Source organism: Muntiacus reevesi, chromosome 3 (assembly GCF_963930625.1).
Source record: "Muntiacus reevesi chromosome 3, mMunRee1.1, whole genome shotgun sequence".
Lineage (NCBI taxonomy): Eukaryota > Metazoa > Chordata > Mammalia > Artiodactyla > Cervidae > Muntiacus > Muntiacus reevesi.
Window position 1 is genome coordinate 110,882,288 of NC_089251.1, and position 15,615 is coordinate 110,897,902.

Below are 15,615 nucleotides of genomic sequence, written 5' to 3' on the forward strand. Positions count from 1 at the left end.
CAGGTCTAAACCTGCTCCAGAGTGAAAAAGCATGGTGTACTAGAACCCTGCCCTGCCTTCCCATCTGAACGAAGAGGACCCGCCAAGGCCCAGCAGAGTGGACTGACCCCACGTGAATAGCTTGTCCCCACCCTAGGCCTCTAGAGGAAGCTTGGGAACCAGAAACCTTGTTTGGGGTGCTGGCTGTGCCCCAAGCTCACTGTGCCTCTATGCAAACCACTTAAGCTGCCAGGGCCCGTGTGACCACTGGCTAAATAAAGGAGCTGGACATGGTCCAAGGGTCCTCTCCTGCTCTGAGACTGTGACCAGGAAGGAGTTAACAGAGGCCAGGCTCCAGGTCAGGAAGGCAAGGGTTAATCTGGGGGGTGGAGGCTCTCTTGGCTTTTCCTGTGGAGAGTGAGGTTTGGCTGCCACCAAAGTTACTTCCAGTCCCTGCTGTCCCTCCTGCCTTCATTCTGGACCTGCCCGGAGACCCTGGCATTCAGCCTCCCCATGCAGAGGTGAGTGCATCCTGAGCCCGGGGCTGGGGTGGGAGGGCACCGAGGTACCCAAGGGCATGGAGGCTGGCACCAAGCCAGGGAGCACTGTCCACCAGCCCACATCTGTGTCCGGAGCCGAAAGGTGGGCAGAGATCATCGGCCCACCAACCCCAGTGCTGGGAGAAGGTGGGCAGAGGGACAGAGGGTACAAGGATGTCTGCCAGGCTTCTAGGGAGGGAACGTCTGCGGTCGGGCACCAAGGAGCCCAGAAAGCCAGGAAGAGGCAGTGGACAGCAAACTATTTTGGTCCCTGTGTTTAGGAACTTTTTATAGCCTCCTGCTCAGGGCTGGGAAGAGGAGGATACCCATGAGGTCAGACAAGCACAGAGCCCTCCTGGGGCCTTGGAATCAGACCTGTTGTCAAGCTGAGTCTTTGGGAGGCAGGAAGGAGGGCACTGCCAGGCTCTCCTTGCTGCCTGGGCTCCCAGTCACCAGCTACCTATGGGCTGACTTACTGGACACTAAGTGGGCATATGTAAGTGTGTGTGTGTGTTTATACTCATGCAGGCTGCCCTGGGGTGAGTGGGATTGGTAGAGTTTCTACTCCGAGACCCCTCACCAGGGGTCCCCTCCCCCCATCCCTAGCAAGTTGTGTTCCTTCGTTGCCTCCAGCCCAGGTCTCAGCCCCTAGAACTGCTGTGTCCCTCTCAGCTGAATGGAGGATGGGAGGAGTAGGGAAACAGAAGTGGGGTGGAGTGTGCTGGGCTGTGTGGGTGGCCCATTCTATTACTGCCAAGGGAACTGTCAGCTCTTGATTTACAATCCCTCCGGGCCCCCTTCCCCAGCAGAAAAGGGAGGTGGAGGAGAGGGGTCACGGGGGTCTCAGGGTGAGGGACCCAGGGGGCAGGTTTCTGGGAGTACAAGTTCCTGGGAAGAATCAGTGGAAGGAACTTTTTAGTGAGGTAAGGGGCCCATCTCTTGCAGAAATCACTTGGTGTTAAAGCAGCAAGAATAAAAGCAAAAGATAGGGGAAAGTTCTGATAGGCAAGTGAGATTCAAACTACACAGTAAGAGACCTGTTTTCCAGTCCTGGGCCCAAACTCTCAGTAAGACCTGAACTAGCCCCTCCTCTCTGCGCCAGTTTTCTCACTATGATATGGAAGTACAAGGGGCAAACAAGGTGATGTTTACAAGTTGGGCATTTTGGAATTCCCTTCGAAGGGGCACAGACTGAATGGCAGATAGCTGGCTGAAGTGACGTGGGTGACCATCTCTCTCTCTTTCCCTGATGGCTCTGCCGGACCTGGGCAGGGCAGTTGGCTGCAATTACCGGAGGCTCCTACCCTGTGGTTATGTCCCTGACCTCTCTGCTTGGGGGCGGGATGGGTGGGTCCTGCAGGAACCAGCGGGTGGCTGGGAAGCCTCCTTGTCTTGGACTCAAAGTTGCTAGGTTGGGAAGAGATATTTTTTCCTGTTGAGGCTACTTTCGGGAACCAGGCCGGGGAACAGCCCCATTTCCTTTTCCAAGGGTCTGGCTTGCTGATGCCTGCTTGGCGTGGCCCTGTGGCCAGAATGGGGCACGCTCAAAAGGGCCTATGTCTCTGGATGGTCAGAAAGCTCCTGCCCATTGTCTTTGAGGGATGGGGAAGGGATACCTGAGCCTCTGCCCCCTGGGCATGGCACCTGGCTGACTTGCATGGGGGAGGGGTAGCTGGCTGACCTTATTCCCAGGAATGCCTTCAGGAGAGGGGCAGGGTCATCTCTTACTCTCCCCCTGACCATTCCTCTTTCCCCAGCAGGTCCCAGGGTGCCCCAGCCAATTGCTCTCAGCTCCTTCACTACCTGCCTGCCTCCAGTGGCTTATGGAGCACTGTCCTGCCCAGTTCTGCTAAAATGCTCCTGGCGTCTCCCTCCACCCCGTCCCGGGGACGGACGCCCAGCGCCGTTGAGAGGCTGGAGGCCGACAAAGCCAAGTATGTCAAGACGCACCAGGTGATCGCGCGACGCCAGGAGCCGGCTCTGCGTGGGGGTCCCGGGCCGCTCACCCCGCACCCTTGCAACGAGCTGGGGCCCCCTCCATCGCCCAGGACGCCCAGGCCCGCCCGCCGGGGCAGTGGCAGGCGACTGCCAAGGCCTGATTCCCTCATCTTCTACCGACAGAAGCGGGACTGCAAGGCTTCGGTGAACAAAGAGAACGCCAAAGGCCAGGGGCTGGTGCGGCGCCTCTTCCTGGGCAGCCCCCGAGACGTCGCCTCTAGCAGCGCAGGCTCATCGGAGCGACCCGCCGCTCCCGGGGGTTGGGCCGCGCCCCAAGATGCTCCGGAAGCGGCGGGAAAGCGGGCATTGTGCCCCACGTGCTCGCTGCCCCTGTCGGAGAAGGAGCGCTTCTTTAACTACTGCGGCCTGGAGCGCGCGCTCGTGGAGGTGTTGGGGGCCGAGCGCTTCTCTCCGCAGAGCTGGGGCGCAGACGCCAGCCCCCAGCCCGGAAAGTCGCCGCCGCCGGGCTCCGGGGACGCCAGCGACTGGACGTCCAGCGAGGGCGGGGCAGATCGCCGGGACGGTGCGGAGGGCGGCGGCTCGGAGGCGGCGGGCTCGGAGCGGGACGGGCGCCCCCAGGTGTCGGTCGTGGAGCGCAACGCGCGCGTCATCCAGTGGCTGTACGGCTGCCAGCGCGCCCGCGGGCCGCCGCGCGAGTCCGAGGTGTGACCGCCGCCGCTCGGGGGCCGGCTCTTCTGGAGTTGGGGGTCCGGGGAAGGGCAAGGAGCGGGCGCGGGGCTGGACCCAGGCAAGGGCAGGGACTCCCTGCCTCACGCGTCGAGTGCTTGGGGGCAAGCCCTTCCCTCTGGATCGTGGCGTCCACTCGTGAACCTTCGGAGCTTGTGACCAAACGGTCCCGAAGTCTCTTCCCAGCGCGCACTGAGGACGGGAGGGAGCCGGTCTCGCGGCCCTTGTGGGGGCCGGGAGGCGAGTGAAGACTGGGGTGGGAGATCAGAGAACCTGCTGAATAAAGTCAAAACGTTCTTTAACGCACGCGGAAAGTTGGATTACAGGGCAGATGCGCGAGGGTTTTGGAGTGTGTCTTCCAGACTGACTGTGTGACCCTGGGCCAGCACTCCGCATCTGGGAACCGCAGCGACACCCCCTCGGTTGATCAAAGTATTTTTGAAATGGTCACAAAGCGCTTGGCAAAGTTGAGGAAGTGCTCAATAAACGAAGCCACTAGGGCCACTACCCAATTAGTATAATACTAACACTAGCACTATTATGATCATCTCTGCCACTGACCGCCGCCCCCCAACAGGTGTGGGTGGGGTCCAAACTATTTCGGGGAATAGCGCCCTTGGGAAGTTTGGGGGAGGGGTCTGCTCCCAGAAATCTGGGGTTCACTAGTCCCTGAAGGCCCCATTCCTGGAGCTTTGCTGCCCATTTTGGTTACTAGGTATTTGAAGGGCTGAAATGCGGTGGATCCAGAATCAGGATAAAAAGGGACTTTTCAAACCAGGATTTTGCCAGCCCACAGCCTCACCTGTCACTGCCTTTTTTCCCCTTAAAACAAGGTCACCTGTTTTCCTCACACATTCACCCCTCCAAGTCTTTATTCATTTCTCTTCCTTTTAGCTGGGTTACCTTCCCCTTTCCACTCATCTGAGATTCCATATATGCATTCTCTCGCTCTCTCTCAGGAACTCCTGAATTTCCCAGCCGGCCTCATCTCCTCTGAGCTCCCAAGTACAGCCTTATTTTTGGGCCTCAACTTATCACCTTGTGTGGGACCAGCTGGTAGTCTGGGTTCTCTTGTTAGTCCCTGACCTTCCCCTAGTACAGGGACAAGGCCACAAGGAAAGTTTGTCGAATGAAACGCGGCTGGAGAGAGCGGCAGGACTGGTCCATACTGGTAAGATGGTAGCCCAGATTGAATACAATCTGTCCTGATACCAGGGATGTCTCTGGTCATTTTTCTCCCTGTAGGTTTGGGGGGCAGAAGGCGAGAACCACTCCAGTTGAACCCGGGCCTGAGGTCGCCCACCCCAAAGCATCCTTCTCCGTACTGACATAAAAGCACGCGGTCACCGGAGGTGTCAGGCCAGGTTTTTATCGCGGAAGGGGGGAGGAGCGGGCGCCCAGTTCGGCCGGCCATCCGGCCGGCTAGTCGCCCTTGGGCGCCGCTTTCACCCTCATCTCGGCCAGTTTGTGGGTGAGGAAGCCCCACTTGAAACCGGCCACGGGATCGGCTTCGCGCGGCTCGGGGGTCTCGTCCCCGGCTTCGGGGTCCGGCTCCGGGGTGGGCTCCGCTCCGCGCAGCATGGATGCGGCGGCCGCCTGCTGCTGCTGCCACCTGCTGGCTAACGCGTCCCAGAAGCCGGGCCCGCGCGCCTCCGCCGCCGCCTGCGGGGCGGGCTGCGCCGCCAGCGGGCTGCGGAAGAGAGGCGGGGTCAGGGGCTGGCCGGGAGACCCCGGAAAGGACAAAGGACAGGAGGCGGGCTCAGGGGACCTGTCGTGGGGTCTGTGAGGCCCGGACGAGGTCGACGGCTGGGGGTGATGGAGGGGGGGGTACCCGGGAGACTGGGAGGAAGTCTGGGCCTGGAGGCGGGAGGAGTACTCAGAGGTACCGGGATAGGGGTCAGGGCTTTAGGTGAGCGGGTCAGGGCTTCCCTGGCGGCTCAACTGGTAAAGAATCCGCCCGCAAAGTGGGAGACCTGGGTTCGATACCTGGGTTAGGAAGATTCCCCTGGAGAAGGGAAAGGCTACCCACTCCAGTATTCTGGCCTGGAGAATTCCATGGACTGTATAGTCCATGGGATCCCAAAGAGTCGGACACGACTGAGCGACTTTCACTTTCACTGGGAAAAAGGGGCCGGGATCAAGATCCATGGGGAGAGAGCCGGGCTCAGGGGCTCAGGGTAGGTACTCGGGGAGAGGGAGGAGGGGAGATGGAGGCTGCGGGAAGGTGAGGAGAGGAGCCCTGAGAGAGGAGCGGGCGGAAGGATGGGAGGTGGTGGTGGGACCCAAAGGGAAAGGTTAGATCTGGAGATGGGGAGGTGTTGGGGGGGAGGGGCGCGGTCAGATTCTGGAGGCGGTCTTCCGGGAAAACCCGCAGAGCCCGGGGGAAAGAGGCGAGGCGGGAACAGGGGTCTGGTTTCCCGGATAGAGGGAAAGAGGGTCCAGAAAAATGGGGGACGCTGGGGAGAGAACGGGTGCAGCGACCCCGAGGAAGGAGAAAGGCCTAGATCAAAGACTAAGGGGAGAAGGAGACTCGGGAGGTAGCAAAGAGATGTCGGGAAGATCAATCAAGGAGCGGTGATGAAGCTTGAGGTAGGGAGAGTCGAAGGGCAGGAGAGAGAAAAAGAACCCAGGGGCAAGAGAGATGGGCGGGTCGGGGGGAATCCTAAGGAAGAAAAGAATGGGGGAGAGGTGTCAAAAGGTAAGTGTGACTGGGCTGGAGGAAAGGGCAGAAATGGAGTGTGTCCCAGAACAGAGCTGGGGGAAGACCAGACCCTGGATCTGACCCTGTGGCCCCCAGCATCAAGAACCTGCTAAGACAGTGGTTCCTAAACTATTACCCTCAAGTCCTCAGGAAGCTCGCTAAAAATATAGATCCCGGGCCTCAGCTGACACCCACTGAATCAGAATCTTTGAAGGAAGGTCTGGGAATCTGTGTCTGTCTCAAGGGAGGATGAGGGTTTAGACCAATACTTAAGAACCACTGATCTGAACCACTCCCTGTTCCAAACACCTAAAACTTCTCTCCTAGATTCCCTTATTCTAGGGAGGTGATCCCTCCCACATGGATGGGGAGAGACACGGTAATACCTTGTAGCATCTCAATCCCAACAGCTGGTAAATTCCTCTCGAGATCTAATCTAATCTCCCAGATTGGCCTCTTTCCTGCTGAGAGAGAGAGAAACAGGAACAGCCAGGGGCTGGCCCTCCCGAGTCCTCCATGGTCAGAAAGACAAAGCAGAAAGGACGGACATGGGAGAAGAGGGTCCCCAGGTCTGTTGCAGACGGCCTCCCCTGAAACACACACGCACTGGTCAGCACAGGGCTCCGGTGGCAGCAGCTTGTCCTCATCTTCTTTGTTAAACAGAGACGACATCGTCAGCCAACCTTTCACCCCAACCCCTTGAACCTGGGAGAGAGGGGCTGAGCGTCAAGGAGGGCCCCAGCACACCTCCCAGGACTCCACAGAGGCATCTGCCCAGCTCCCCAGGGTTGGGGCAGAGAAAAGGAGAACTCACCCGGCGGGCCAGCTGTGACATGGGGCTGAAGGCCTCTTCAGTGGGTTCTGCCATCTCAGACTCCACTAACACTGGGTTCTCCTTCTGGGACACAAGACCCCCACCCAGTATGAGAGAGGCCCCAGAGGAATACGACCTCCCTTCCCTCCTGCCAACCTGATGCACACAGACCAGGTACTCCAAACCCCATGGAACAAGACACACCTAGCCCCCTGACACCCTCCCAAACTGCACACAGGTATTTGTACCTCTATGCAAAGCTACCTGTCATACACATTACCTGTAGAGTAGACCTGTGAGCTCACACACCTGCCCACCCACACACATTCATACACACTGCAAAACACATGGACAAAGGCTTGCACGCCAATGTAGACACACCTGTACATGAGTGTGCCTCCATATGACTACAGCTCTTCACCTGCACATAGATACATGTGCTGTGATGCACTTACCCAAGGATGCTCATACAGTTCACACCTGTGCTCTTCCACGACTGCAGACAGGTCCACGGAGGCCCACTCAGCACACAAAACTTCTCCACCCATCCACAGACACTAAGACACAGATGTACACACACACCCAAACACGCATACCATATCGCAAACAATACCTGCGAATGCTTCCATAGTCTTCTGTCCCAAATGTATACACCTGAAAATGCCTATAACCTGTTCACACCTGCACACACACACACCTTAACTGGGGATTCCACACAGACACCAACCCCTATACTGACCCACAGACACTTCTACAGGGTCAGCCCTGGACACCAACCTGTGTAGACGTACATTTATTCACACTGACATACACATACCTTAGAACTAGTTCCTGCCTCTGCCATGTCTATTTGTGTAATTGCCATGCCTATTGGCTCAGACAGTGAAGAATCCACCTGCGTTGCAGGAGACCTGGGTTCAACCCCTAGGCTGGGAAGATCCCCTGGAGAAGGGAACAGCTAGCTACCCACTCCAGTATTCTGGCCTGGAGAATTCCATGGACAGAGGAGCCTGGCAGGCTACAATTCCTAGGGTCACAAAGAGTCGGACACAACTGAGCAACTTTTACTTTTACTTTCCAGAGTAAGACCCTTTTCAAAAACCTTTTCTTTAATGTCAGAACAAACATGGTCCGAGTAATGGCTCCGATCTGATGCTGCTACAGTGACCCTCAGTGTGACAAACGCTGCTTCCCCTGCCCCCAGTCCCAGGGGCTCCCTTCCTCTCCAAGCAAATCATCCCACTTCTGCTCAGCTCTGCCCGTTAGAAATGTGTGTCAAACTGAGTGTATCTGCATGGGTGCTGCCCATGGGTCTAAAAGGATCCCTTCCATGTGGCAGCCCTTGAGATCTTTGGAGACCTTGACCACTCCTCAGGTGCCCCCCCAAGTCTTCCCTTCTTCTTTGGTTTTCTGGAATGTCCTGACTTTCTGACACTTCACCATGCCATTGGTCATCCCTGAATTGCCAGTTGCTTCCACACAAGTCCGTGTCTCTCTCTCTCCCCTCCCCTCCTCAGAACCAGTCCCCTCTCCTTCTTCGTACCTTTCACTCCTGCTGCCCCTCTACGCATGCCCCACTCAGCAAGCAGGATGGCACCCACCTCCTCTGCCAGGTCCTCCTCAGATTCCCCACTCAGGGTCTGTAGCACTTTGGACTTGTAGGTTTTCCAGAAGGCCTGGCTCATGGCTGCATGGGAAACAGGCCTGGCACCCAGGCACGGGAAGCTGATGGTTCAGGGGGCACCCAGTGGGTCTGGCTCCAGGAAGCTGGTGAGTCTGAGAGCCTGTCCCAAGCATCAGGTGACCTCATTAAAGATGCACCAGGCTCCCCAGATGGCACAGTGCCCAGCAGGTGAACCCAATCCAAAAGAGTCTGTGGTGAGACCCACCTTCTGCCACTTCAGCCCCTATCTTGACCCATATTTACAAGAGTAATGAAAACATAATGAAGACATCTTTCTTCACAGAAGCCTCCTTCCTGGGCATAGGAGTTCTTGAATTTGATTATTTGCAAGGGCTCCAGAAAAATTCTTTTCCATTCACAAATTCTATTCACAAAGTCTTTGGGCTCAGGACCCACAGTGGTGCCTCTGCGGCTGTAGCCATACCAGTTGTGCCGCCAACAGGACCCTGCCCTATATCTGCACTCAGCCTCTATGGTCTGGAGTGGGAAGGCCCCAAGGCTCCCAGTGGGTGACCAGGGCTTACATTTCACCGCTTTGGGCTGGAAACCGATTCCTCTCCCCAGGGATGCACGTGCTGGTCTCCCTGTTTCCTGGCAACAGGTTCCAAAGAACTGGAGCCCCTGAATTATTGCTGAGTTCCTGTGGTCAACCTGGAAGGAAAAACGCACCTGGCTCTGATGCATGGGGAAAGGCTCTCTGGCCCTCTCCCCAGCCTGAGCACACACCATCTAGGCTGCTCTCTCCCTTTGATGCCAACCCATGCCTGCGAGTCCAGGGCTCAGAGCAAGGGGTCAAAGATGGGAGGTCCCTCTGTGAGACTCTCCACTTCTCGTGAGAGGAGCTGACCCCCTTGAGTCTGACAGGATGCCTGAGCACTGTGATCTCTGGGAGGAATAACTGGGGAGGGGTTTCCAATGGCGAGGGCTTTCTCAAGGACCAGAGGTATCTCGGCAAGCCCTGTGGGAGCCGGGATCCCAAACGTCTTCACTCTTATTCACTTATTCATTTATTAACATCACAGACATTTTTCAGTGCCTCCCAGAGATGCAACATTATTTCCCCCCTCCCCTCAACCGCGGAATCTAAGATGGGGGAACCAGGAAGGTGTGACAAGGCCAGAAGACGGCGCTGAAATCGGTTGGGCCAGGCTGGATGGGCTTGGCCAGCGGACCGGCCGAAATGCCCGCAGGGCTCACATCACCGAGCCCCGTCCAGTGACGGACGGAAGAGGACGCTTGGTGAGGCGGGATCCCCGAGCTCAGTCACTGACGTCGAAGACCGCCTGGGGGCGCTCGAAACACGGCTCGCGCGAGTGACGTCATCATAGGCGGTCCGGTGGAGCACGACCCGTCCGAGAGCGTCATATGACGTCATCCAGCCGTCCGGAAGCGCCCCCACGTGTCCTCCCACCTCGGTTCTGGGACCTCTGATCCCGGTATCACCCACCATGGGTCGCTCCCGCCGTACGGGCGCGCACCGAGCGCACTCCTTGGCCCGTCAAATGAAGGCGAAGCGGCGGCGGCCGGACCTGGATGAGATTCACCGCGAGTTGCGGCCCCAGGTCGCCGCACGGTCCCGGCCAGACCTAGGCGCTGAACCCGATCCCGACCTGCCAGGGGGCGGCCTGCATCGCTGTCTGGCCTGCGCGTGAGTTCCCAGCAGGCCCAGGCCTGAGGAGGAGAAGGGTCCGCGGTACGGGCCGGGGGTGTGAGGCCCGGGGTGTGCAGGGTTTCCTCTCTTGGGACCTGGGTGGGTCTGCCGGCCTCCCATGCCTTCAAGCCCGGAGCCTAGCGTCAGCAATGAGCTAGGGTCAGGGAAATAGGTGTACCTGAGAGGCATCACCTTCTAACTCTCCTCCCTACCCACCTCATCCCTACAGGAGGTACTTCATTGATTCTGCCAACCTGAAGACCCACTTCCGATCCAAAGATCACAAGAAGAGGTATGAAGGAGCAAGGGGAGGATTGATGGGTGGGTTGCCACGCAGACAGAGCTTGCTGTCCGATCAGCTTTCAATTCCTATTCTTTTTTCTCAGGCTGAAGCAGCTGAGTGTGGAGCCCTACAGTCAGGAAGAAGCAGAGAGGGCAGCGGGCATGGGTTCCTATATTCCTCCCCAGCGACTGGCAGTTCCCACAGAAGTATCCACGGAGGTCCCTGAGATGGACACGTCTACATGACTTGGCCTGAGGATGCGAGGCAGAGGAGCTGCCCATGGACAGTGGTACAGGGGCCAGGCTGGGAGAGACTGTGCCAATCTCTTTTGGTTTGGGGAGTGGATGGCCGCTTCCAGATACCCTCCCTTCCAATAAAGGAAATGTATAAATAGGGCTTGCCTCTCACTCATTAACCTCTGGGCCACTCCTCCAAATTCAAGCCCTGTAAAGATTTCTCTACTACTCCTGTGTACAGGACCCAGAGTGTTTACTCCCTGCTTGATTCAGCCTTAGAGCCTGCATCCTTGCCATCCCTCAGGGGTCCTGGCATCTGTGCTGAAGTCCCCCATTGGAGCCCAGGTGTGTGTGGGGTAATGGGTAGGATCAGGTTTATACTCTTGCTTACAATGAGGGCAGGGAGTGACCCCCAGGAAAAGAAAGGAGATTGTAGCCCCTGTGAATCCAGGGGCCGAGGCGAGAGGCTGCCTGCTTCGTCATGGAGCCTGTGGCGGCCGCCGCTGCCCCACCATCTTCCAGACAGCATAGCAGGAGCCGCCCAGCCCGAGGACAGCCAGCACTGCAGCCACAATCCCCGCCAGCGGACTCCGGGGCTCTGCCTTCAGCTCCCCGGCTATCTGCATCTGGAGATGCACAGAGGGTCCGCCTGAGGGGTCAGTCAAGACTACTGGGAAGGCGAGTGGGGTGGAAAGGGGCTCAGAAGCTACAGCTGGGGGAAGGAGATATGGATGTCATCGCTGCCCCAGGGAGATTCCACCCCGATCCCTCTCGCTTCACTGCCCATCTGGGCCCTGGTTGCTCAGGCGGCCGGGAACGTGACAGCCTGGTGACTGGGTAGCATCCCGGCCATGGTAAGGGGCGGACGGGGTCGGTGCTGGAAGCCATCAGTTGGGGTGCTTACCTGTAGCACTCGGAAGTAGCCAGGGGTCAGGCGTCGAAATCGCATGGTGGGTGCCGCTCGTCTCCCAGATGTCCTGTGGGGTGAAAGCCAGAATGAGGACCATGGCGTTCATTCATGATACCAAGAGACGGAAATCAGGGCATAGAGGTTCCTGACTCTCATATGTGAGAGAGCCTTGCCCTCAGAGGATGCTCACCAGCGTCTGCCTTCCCAGGTCTGGCAGGGGGCGGGGCAGCTAGACCTTTAAATCTGTCCCTTCCCCCGCCGGCCCGCCCTGCCAGCCTTAGGAGCAGCTGTCAGGAGAGATCAGCATCAGGCCTGAGCAGCTCCTCCCCCTCCCACCGGGAAGTGCAAGCCAGGGAGGCAGGAGAGGCCCTGCCTGGCAGTGTGGACAAGTCTCAAGCCTGGACCAGGTGTGGGAGGGCCTCCCCGGCCCTGGTCTTGGCCCTGTCCCTGCCTCAGGTAATTGGATGTCACCCATCAGCTCTCAGCAGAGGAGGGGTTGGGTACCTTTAGCACCCCTTCCAAATAGGGGCAGGCCTTTTTTACTTGATTTCTCTTAGATCAACCACACCTACCTTGGGGGAAGGCATATTTCATCCCTTTCCCCAAGATGGAGTTCCTATAGGAACTTCCCTCCTTTTGATAGAAGATCTGCATCTACTGATTGAAAAAGCTGTTAGAGGTGTACTAACAAAAATTTCCTGGAATTGCCTGGTGGCCTAGTGGTTAGGATTCTAGGCTTTCACTGTCGTGTCTCGGGTTCAATACCTGATCTAAGAACTGAGATCCTGCAAGACTTAAAGTGTGGCCAAAAAAAATCTGTGCTGGGCATTATTCTCAGCACTTTATGTGTATGACTTCATTTGGTATTGACCATCTCATAAAAATGCAGAGAAGCATATTTGCAGAATAGCATGTAGAGTGTCTGCATATACTATAGAGAGAAGGGAGGAACACCCAGAAAACTTGACAGTGGCCCATTCTGGGCAATGGGATGGGAACTTGCTGGGGAAAGGACACAACCTCCTTCCATTTGGACTTCTCTGGTGGCTCAGCCAGTAAAGAATCTGCCTACTATGCAGGAGACCCATGTTCGATTCCTGGTTGGGAAAATCCCCTGAGAAAGACATGGCAACCGACTTCATTATTCTTGCCTGGAGACTTGCCAGTATTCTTTCCACGGACAGAGGAGCCTGGTGGACTATAGTCCATGGCATCGCAGAATCGGGCAGGACTGAGTGACTAACACTTTCACTTTCCTTCCACTTAATGAGCTACTATTACCTTTGACATTTTTGCCACAAATAAGTTCAAAGACCTTTTATAAACTCATAAAACTACCTTAAAAATAGAAGCTGCAGGGACTTCCCTGCTGGCCCAGTGGTTAAGACTCTGAGCTCCCAGTGCAGGGGGCCCAGGTTTGATCCCTAGTCAGGGAACTAGATCCCACATGCTGCAACTAGATCCCACATGCTGCAACATGGTGCAGCCAAATAAATGAATAAATATTAAAAAAAAAAAAAAAATGGAAGCCGCAGGACTTTCCTGGTGATACCATGGATAGGAATCCTCCTGACAATGCAGGAGACACAGGTTCGATCCCTGGTCCAGGAAGATTCCACCTGCCGTGGAGCCACTAAGCCTTTGTACCAAACTACTGAGCCCATGTCTAGAACCTGTGCTTCACAAGAGAAGCCACTGCCGTGAGAAGCCCGGGCACCGCAGCTCTGTATTAGACCCCACTCTCAGCAACTAGAGAAAGTGCGTGCAGTGAACACCCAGTGCAACCAATAAATAAATTTATTTTAAAAATCCAGATTAAAAAATTGAAAAAAAAAATAGAAGCTTCCATTTACCACGCCTCTAACTTCTCAGCCCTGCCAGGTGCTCCAGGGCGGAGAGTGGGTGCGGGGGGCAGTAAAGGCACCAATATGCCTGTTAGGCGCCCAGGCCTTTTCAGGGAGGATCTGAGTACAAGTGGTGAGTTCTTGTTGGTTTCCCCCCTACAAGATTGTGAGTTCAGGGAGATCAGGCTGGCTGGCATCTCACCTCGAGATCTTGTGCCCGCTCTGGGTAGGTGTTCGATGAAATCAGGATGATGGGGATACGTCTGTGTTTATTAGAGCACCACAGGGAAGCTCATGTGGGAAGAGGCAAAAACATTACAGGAGGAAACAGCACAGAGGATGTTAGAGGGACACACGGAGAGCAGGGTAGGAGGACATGAGACCAAGGACAAAGCCAGAAACGTGAGGGCCAAGTTGTGAATTTGAGCCTGCTGTTTCACAAATGAGGTAGCAAGGCCTCTGGGGACCTGGCGAGCTGGCATCCTCTTGAAGGAAGCAGCTGACAATCTGCACTCATGCTTGATGCCACGTGCAAAGGTGGAACGGGGTCAACAGAGCTGGCCAGGTTCCAGAGAACTCAATTTGTATGTGACATTGATGAATGATAATTAACACACACACATACCACATGGACACCCATGGACCAAATTCAGACTTTGGGTCTCTGACGATTCAGTTCATGACAGACTTTGGAGGCAGTGGTAGAGAGTCCAAGTTAGGTGACACAGAGAGGGCAGCCCTCCCAGGCCCCTCCCCACAGAATTAAAGCAATAATAACTCAGATCTACCTCATGTTACAGGTTTCAAATATTAAAGGACATCCTCAGAGCTAAGGTCTAATTCCTTCCCTGCTCTTCTAGAGACGAAGAAACGGGTTCAGAGAGGTGTAAAAGGTGGACTCAGTCACATAGCAAGTGGAACTGATTTTTTTTAATTGACACATAATTGATTTACAATGTGTTGATTTCAAGTGTATAGCAAAGTGATTTTGATAAATACAGAATATAAGAATATATATATTCAGACTCTTTTTTCCCTTATAAGTTATTATAAAATATTAAGCTTAGTTTTCTGTGCTATATAATAAGTCCTTGCTAGTTATCTGTTGTATACATAGCCATGTGTACGTTAATTCTAAACTCACGTGGAACTAATTCTGCCTGATTCCAAAGTCCTGGGAGTTCCCTGGCCTGGGATGATAATGATGATGATAACTGCAGACACTTAGTATGTGTCAGACATTGTTCTAAAAGGAAAGCTCTTAACCTGGGCTTCCCATTTCATCAACTTGGATGGCAAAAAAGTTATATATTTATTTCTACTGACCTCTCACCAAAATTTACCATCTCCTTCTTCATGGATTGAAGTAATAGTAGTATCTGTGGTTTTGTCACCAGTAGACGTCAAAGATATTTTGATATCAAATTGTGGTTATCACAAGTATCTCAAAATGTTACTTATGCTCATTAACAATTTCAAAATGCTGACAGCTATTAACCCACTTCTAAATCACACTCTGTTTCAGACGCTCCTAAAACAGAGCTGCCATCGACTGTGGCCAGTCGAGGGTTAATGGCCAAATGGTGAATCCACCTGCTCTGGCATTGATGACTCAGATTCTCAGTCTCTCACACACCTATCTGTAGTTGTTTGCTGACCAATAGGTATGAGGAGGTGACTCAGAGACCACCCCCACAATTCAATGTTATTCATGCTGAGTAACAATACACTGACACCATTAGAAAAGGAAATTTTAATTTGCCAGTCCTGTTATTGATACATGTTAAATGCATATTACTATATGTACTGATAAATACATATTACTCTATCATAAATTTGTGGGTTTTAATATATTTTGATAGTAATTGTCCTCGCAATCTTCAGCATTTTGCTTTATGCTTTTAAAAGCAATGTTCAGAGAAAAGGTCTAGGGTTTCCACCAGACCGTCAAAAGGGTCCACAGTGCAAAACAAAGAGGGGGCTGGAAACCAGTTCTAAAGGTTTCAGAGCTGTTAATTCAGGTACTCTGCACAGCCCTCTGAAGTAGGAGCTAATACCCATTTTACAGACAGGGAAATTGAGGCCCGGTGGGTCGGTTTAGGCCTTGTCACACAAGCTAAGAAGTTGCAAGGTTGGGGTTTGGACCCAGGCTCTGGCTTCCTAAACTTTCTGTGCCTCTCTGCTGTGACCACTGCTCATTTTTTGGTTCCTTTTTGAGAAGGCCCGAAGGTCAGGTCGCATCCTGCCATTTGAGGCCAGTTTTGGGCGGGGATCCCAGGTCAGCTCCGA

At 54.8% G+C, this 15,615-nt stretch overlaps 4 protein-coding genes across 6 annotated transcripts; 2 read left to right on the forward strand and 2 right to left on the reverse strand.

Annotated features, from left to right (window-relative positions):
- The first annotated feature begins 356 nt into the window (after nucleotides 1–356).
- FAM110D (family with sequence similarity 110 member D) lies at nucleotides 357–3,723 on the forward strand. Of its 3 annotated transcripts, none has more exons than XM_065927537.1 (2): nucleotides 357–500; nucleotides 2,279–3,723. In XM_065927537.1, exons 1-2 carry the CDS (start codon nucleotides 493–495, stop codon nucleotides 3,183–3,185), a joined length of 915 nt encoding a protein of 304 aa, XP_065783609.1. In that variant the 5' UTR covers nucleotides 357–492; the 3' UTR covers nucleotides 3,186–3,723. The 3 variants fall into 3 exon arrangements, with proteins under 3 accessions (XP_065783609.1, XP_065783608.1, XP_065783610.1); XM_065927536.1 differs by having other exon boundaries at nucleotides 395–500; nucleotides 2,276–3,723; XM_065927538.1 differs by lacking the exon at nucleotides 357–500 and adding an exon at nucleotides 2,011–2,087.
- A 902-nt stretch (nucleotides 3,724–4,625) lies between these two features.
- Nucleotides 4,626–8,403, reverse strand: C3H1orf232 (chromosome 3 C1orf232 homolog). Its single transcript, XM_065927540.1, has 4 exons — nucleotides 8,320–8,403; nucleotides 6,719–6,802; nucleotides 6,512–6,609; nucleotides 4,626–4,893 (listed from the first exon to the last, which is right to left on the reverse strand). The coding sequence occupies exons 1-4, from the start codon at nucleotides 8,401–8,403 to the stop codon at nucleotides 4,626–4,628; spliced, it is 534 nt and encodes a 177-aa protein (XP_065783612.1).
- Nucleotides 8,404–9,751: 1,348 nt separating this feature from the next.
- Nucleotides 9,752–10,729, forward strand: ZNF593 (zinc finger protein 593). Its single transcript, XM_065927541.1, has 3 exons — nucleotides 9,752–10,050; nucleotides 10,283–10,345; nucleotides 10,440–10,729. The coding sequence occupies exons 1-3, from the start codon at nucleotides 9,851–9,853 to the stop codon at nucleotides 10,579–10,581; spliced, it is 405 nt and encodes a 134-aa protein (XP_065783613.1). The 5' UTR covers nucleotides 9,752–9,850; the 3' UTR covers nucleotides 10,582–10,729.
- A 322-nt stretch (nucleotides 10,730–11,051) lies between these two features.
- ZNF593OS (ZNF593 opposite strand) lies at nucleotides 11,052–11,521 on the reverse strand. The gene is made up of 2 exons (XM_065930972.1): nucleotides 11,477–11,521; nucleotides 11,052–11,198 (listed from the first exon to the last, which is right to left on the reverse strand). Exons 1-2 carry the CDS (start codon nucleotides 11,519–11,521, stop codon nucleotides 11,052–11,054), a joined length of 192 nt encoding a protein of 63 aa, XP_065787044.1.
- Between the last annotated feature and the right edge of the window lie 4,094 nt (nucleotides 11,522–15,615).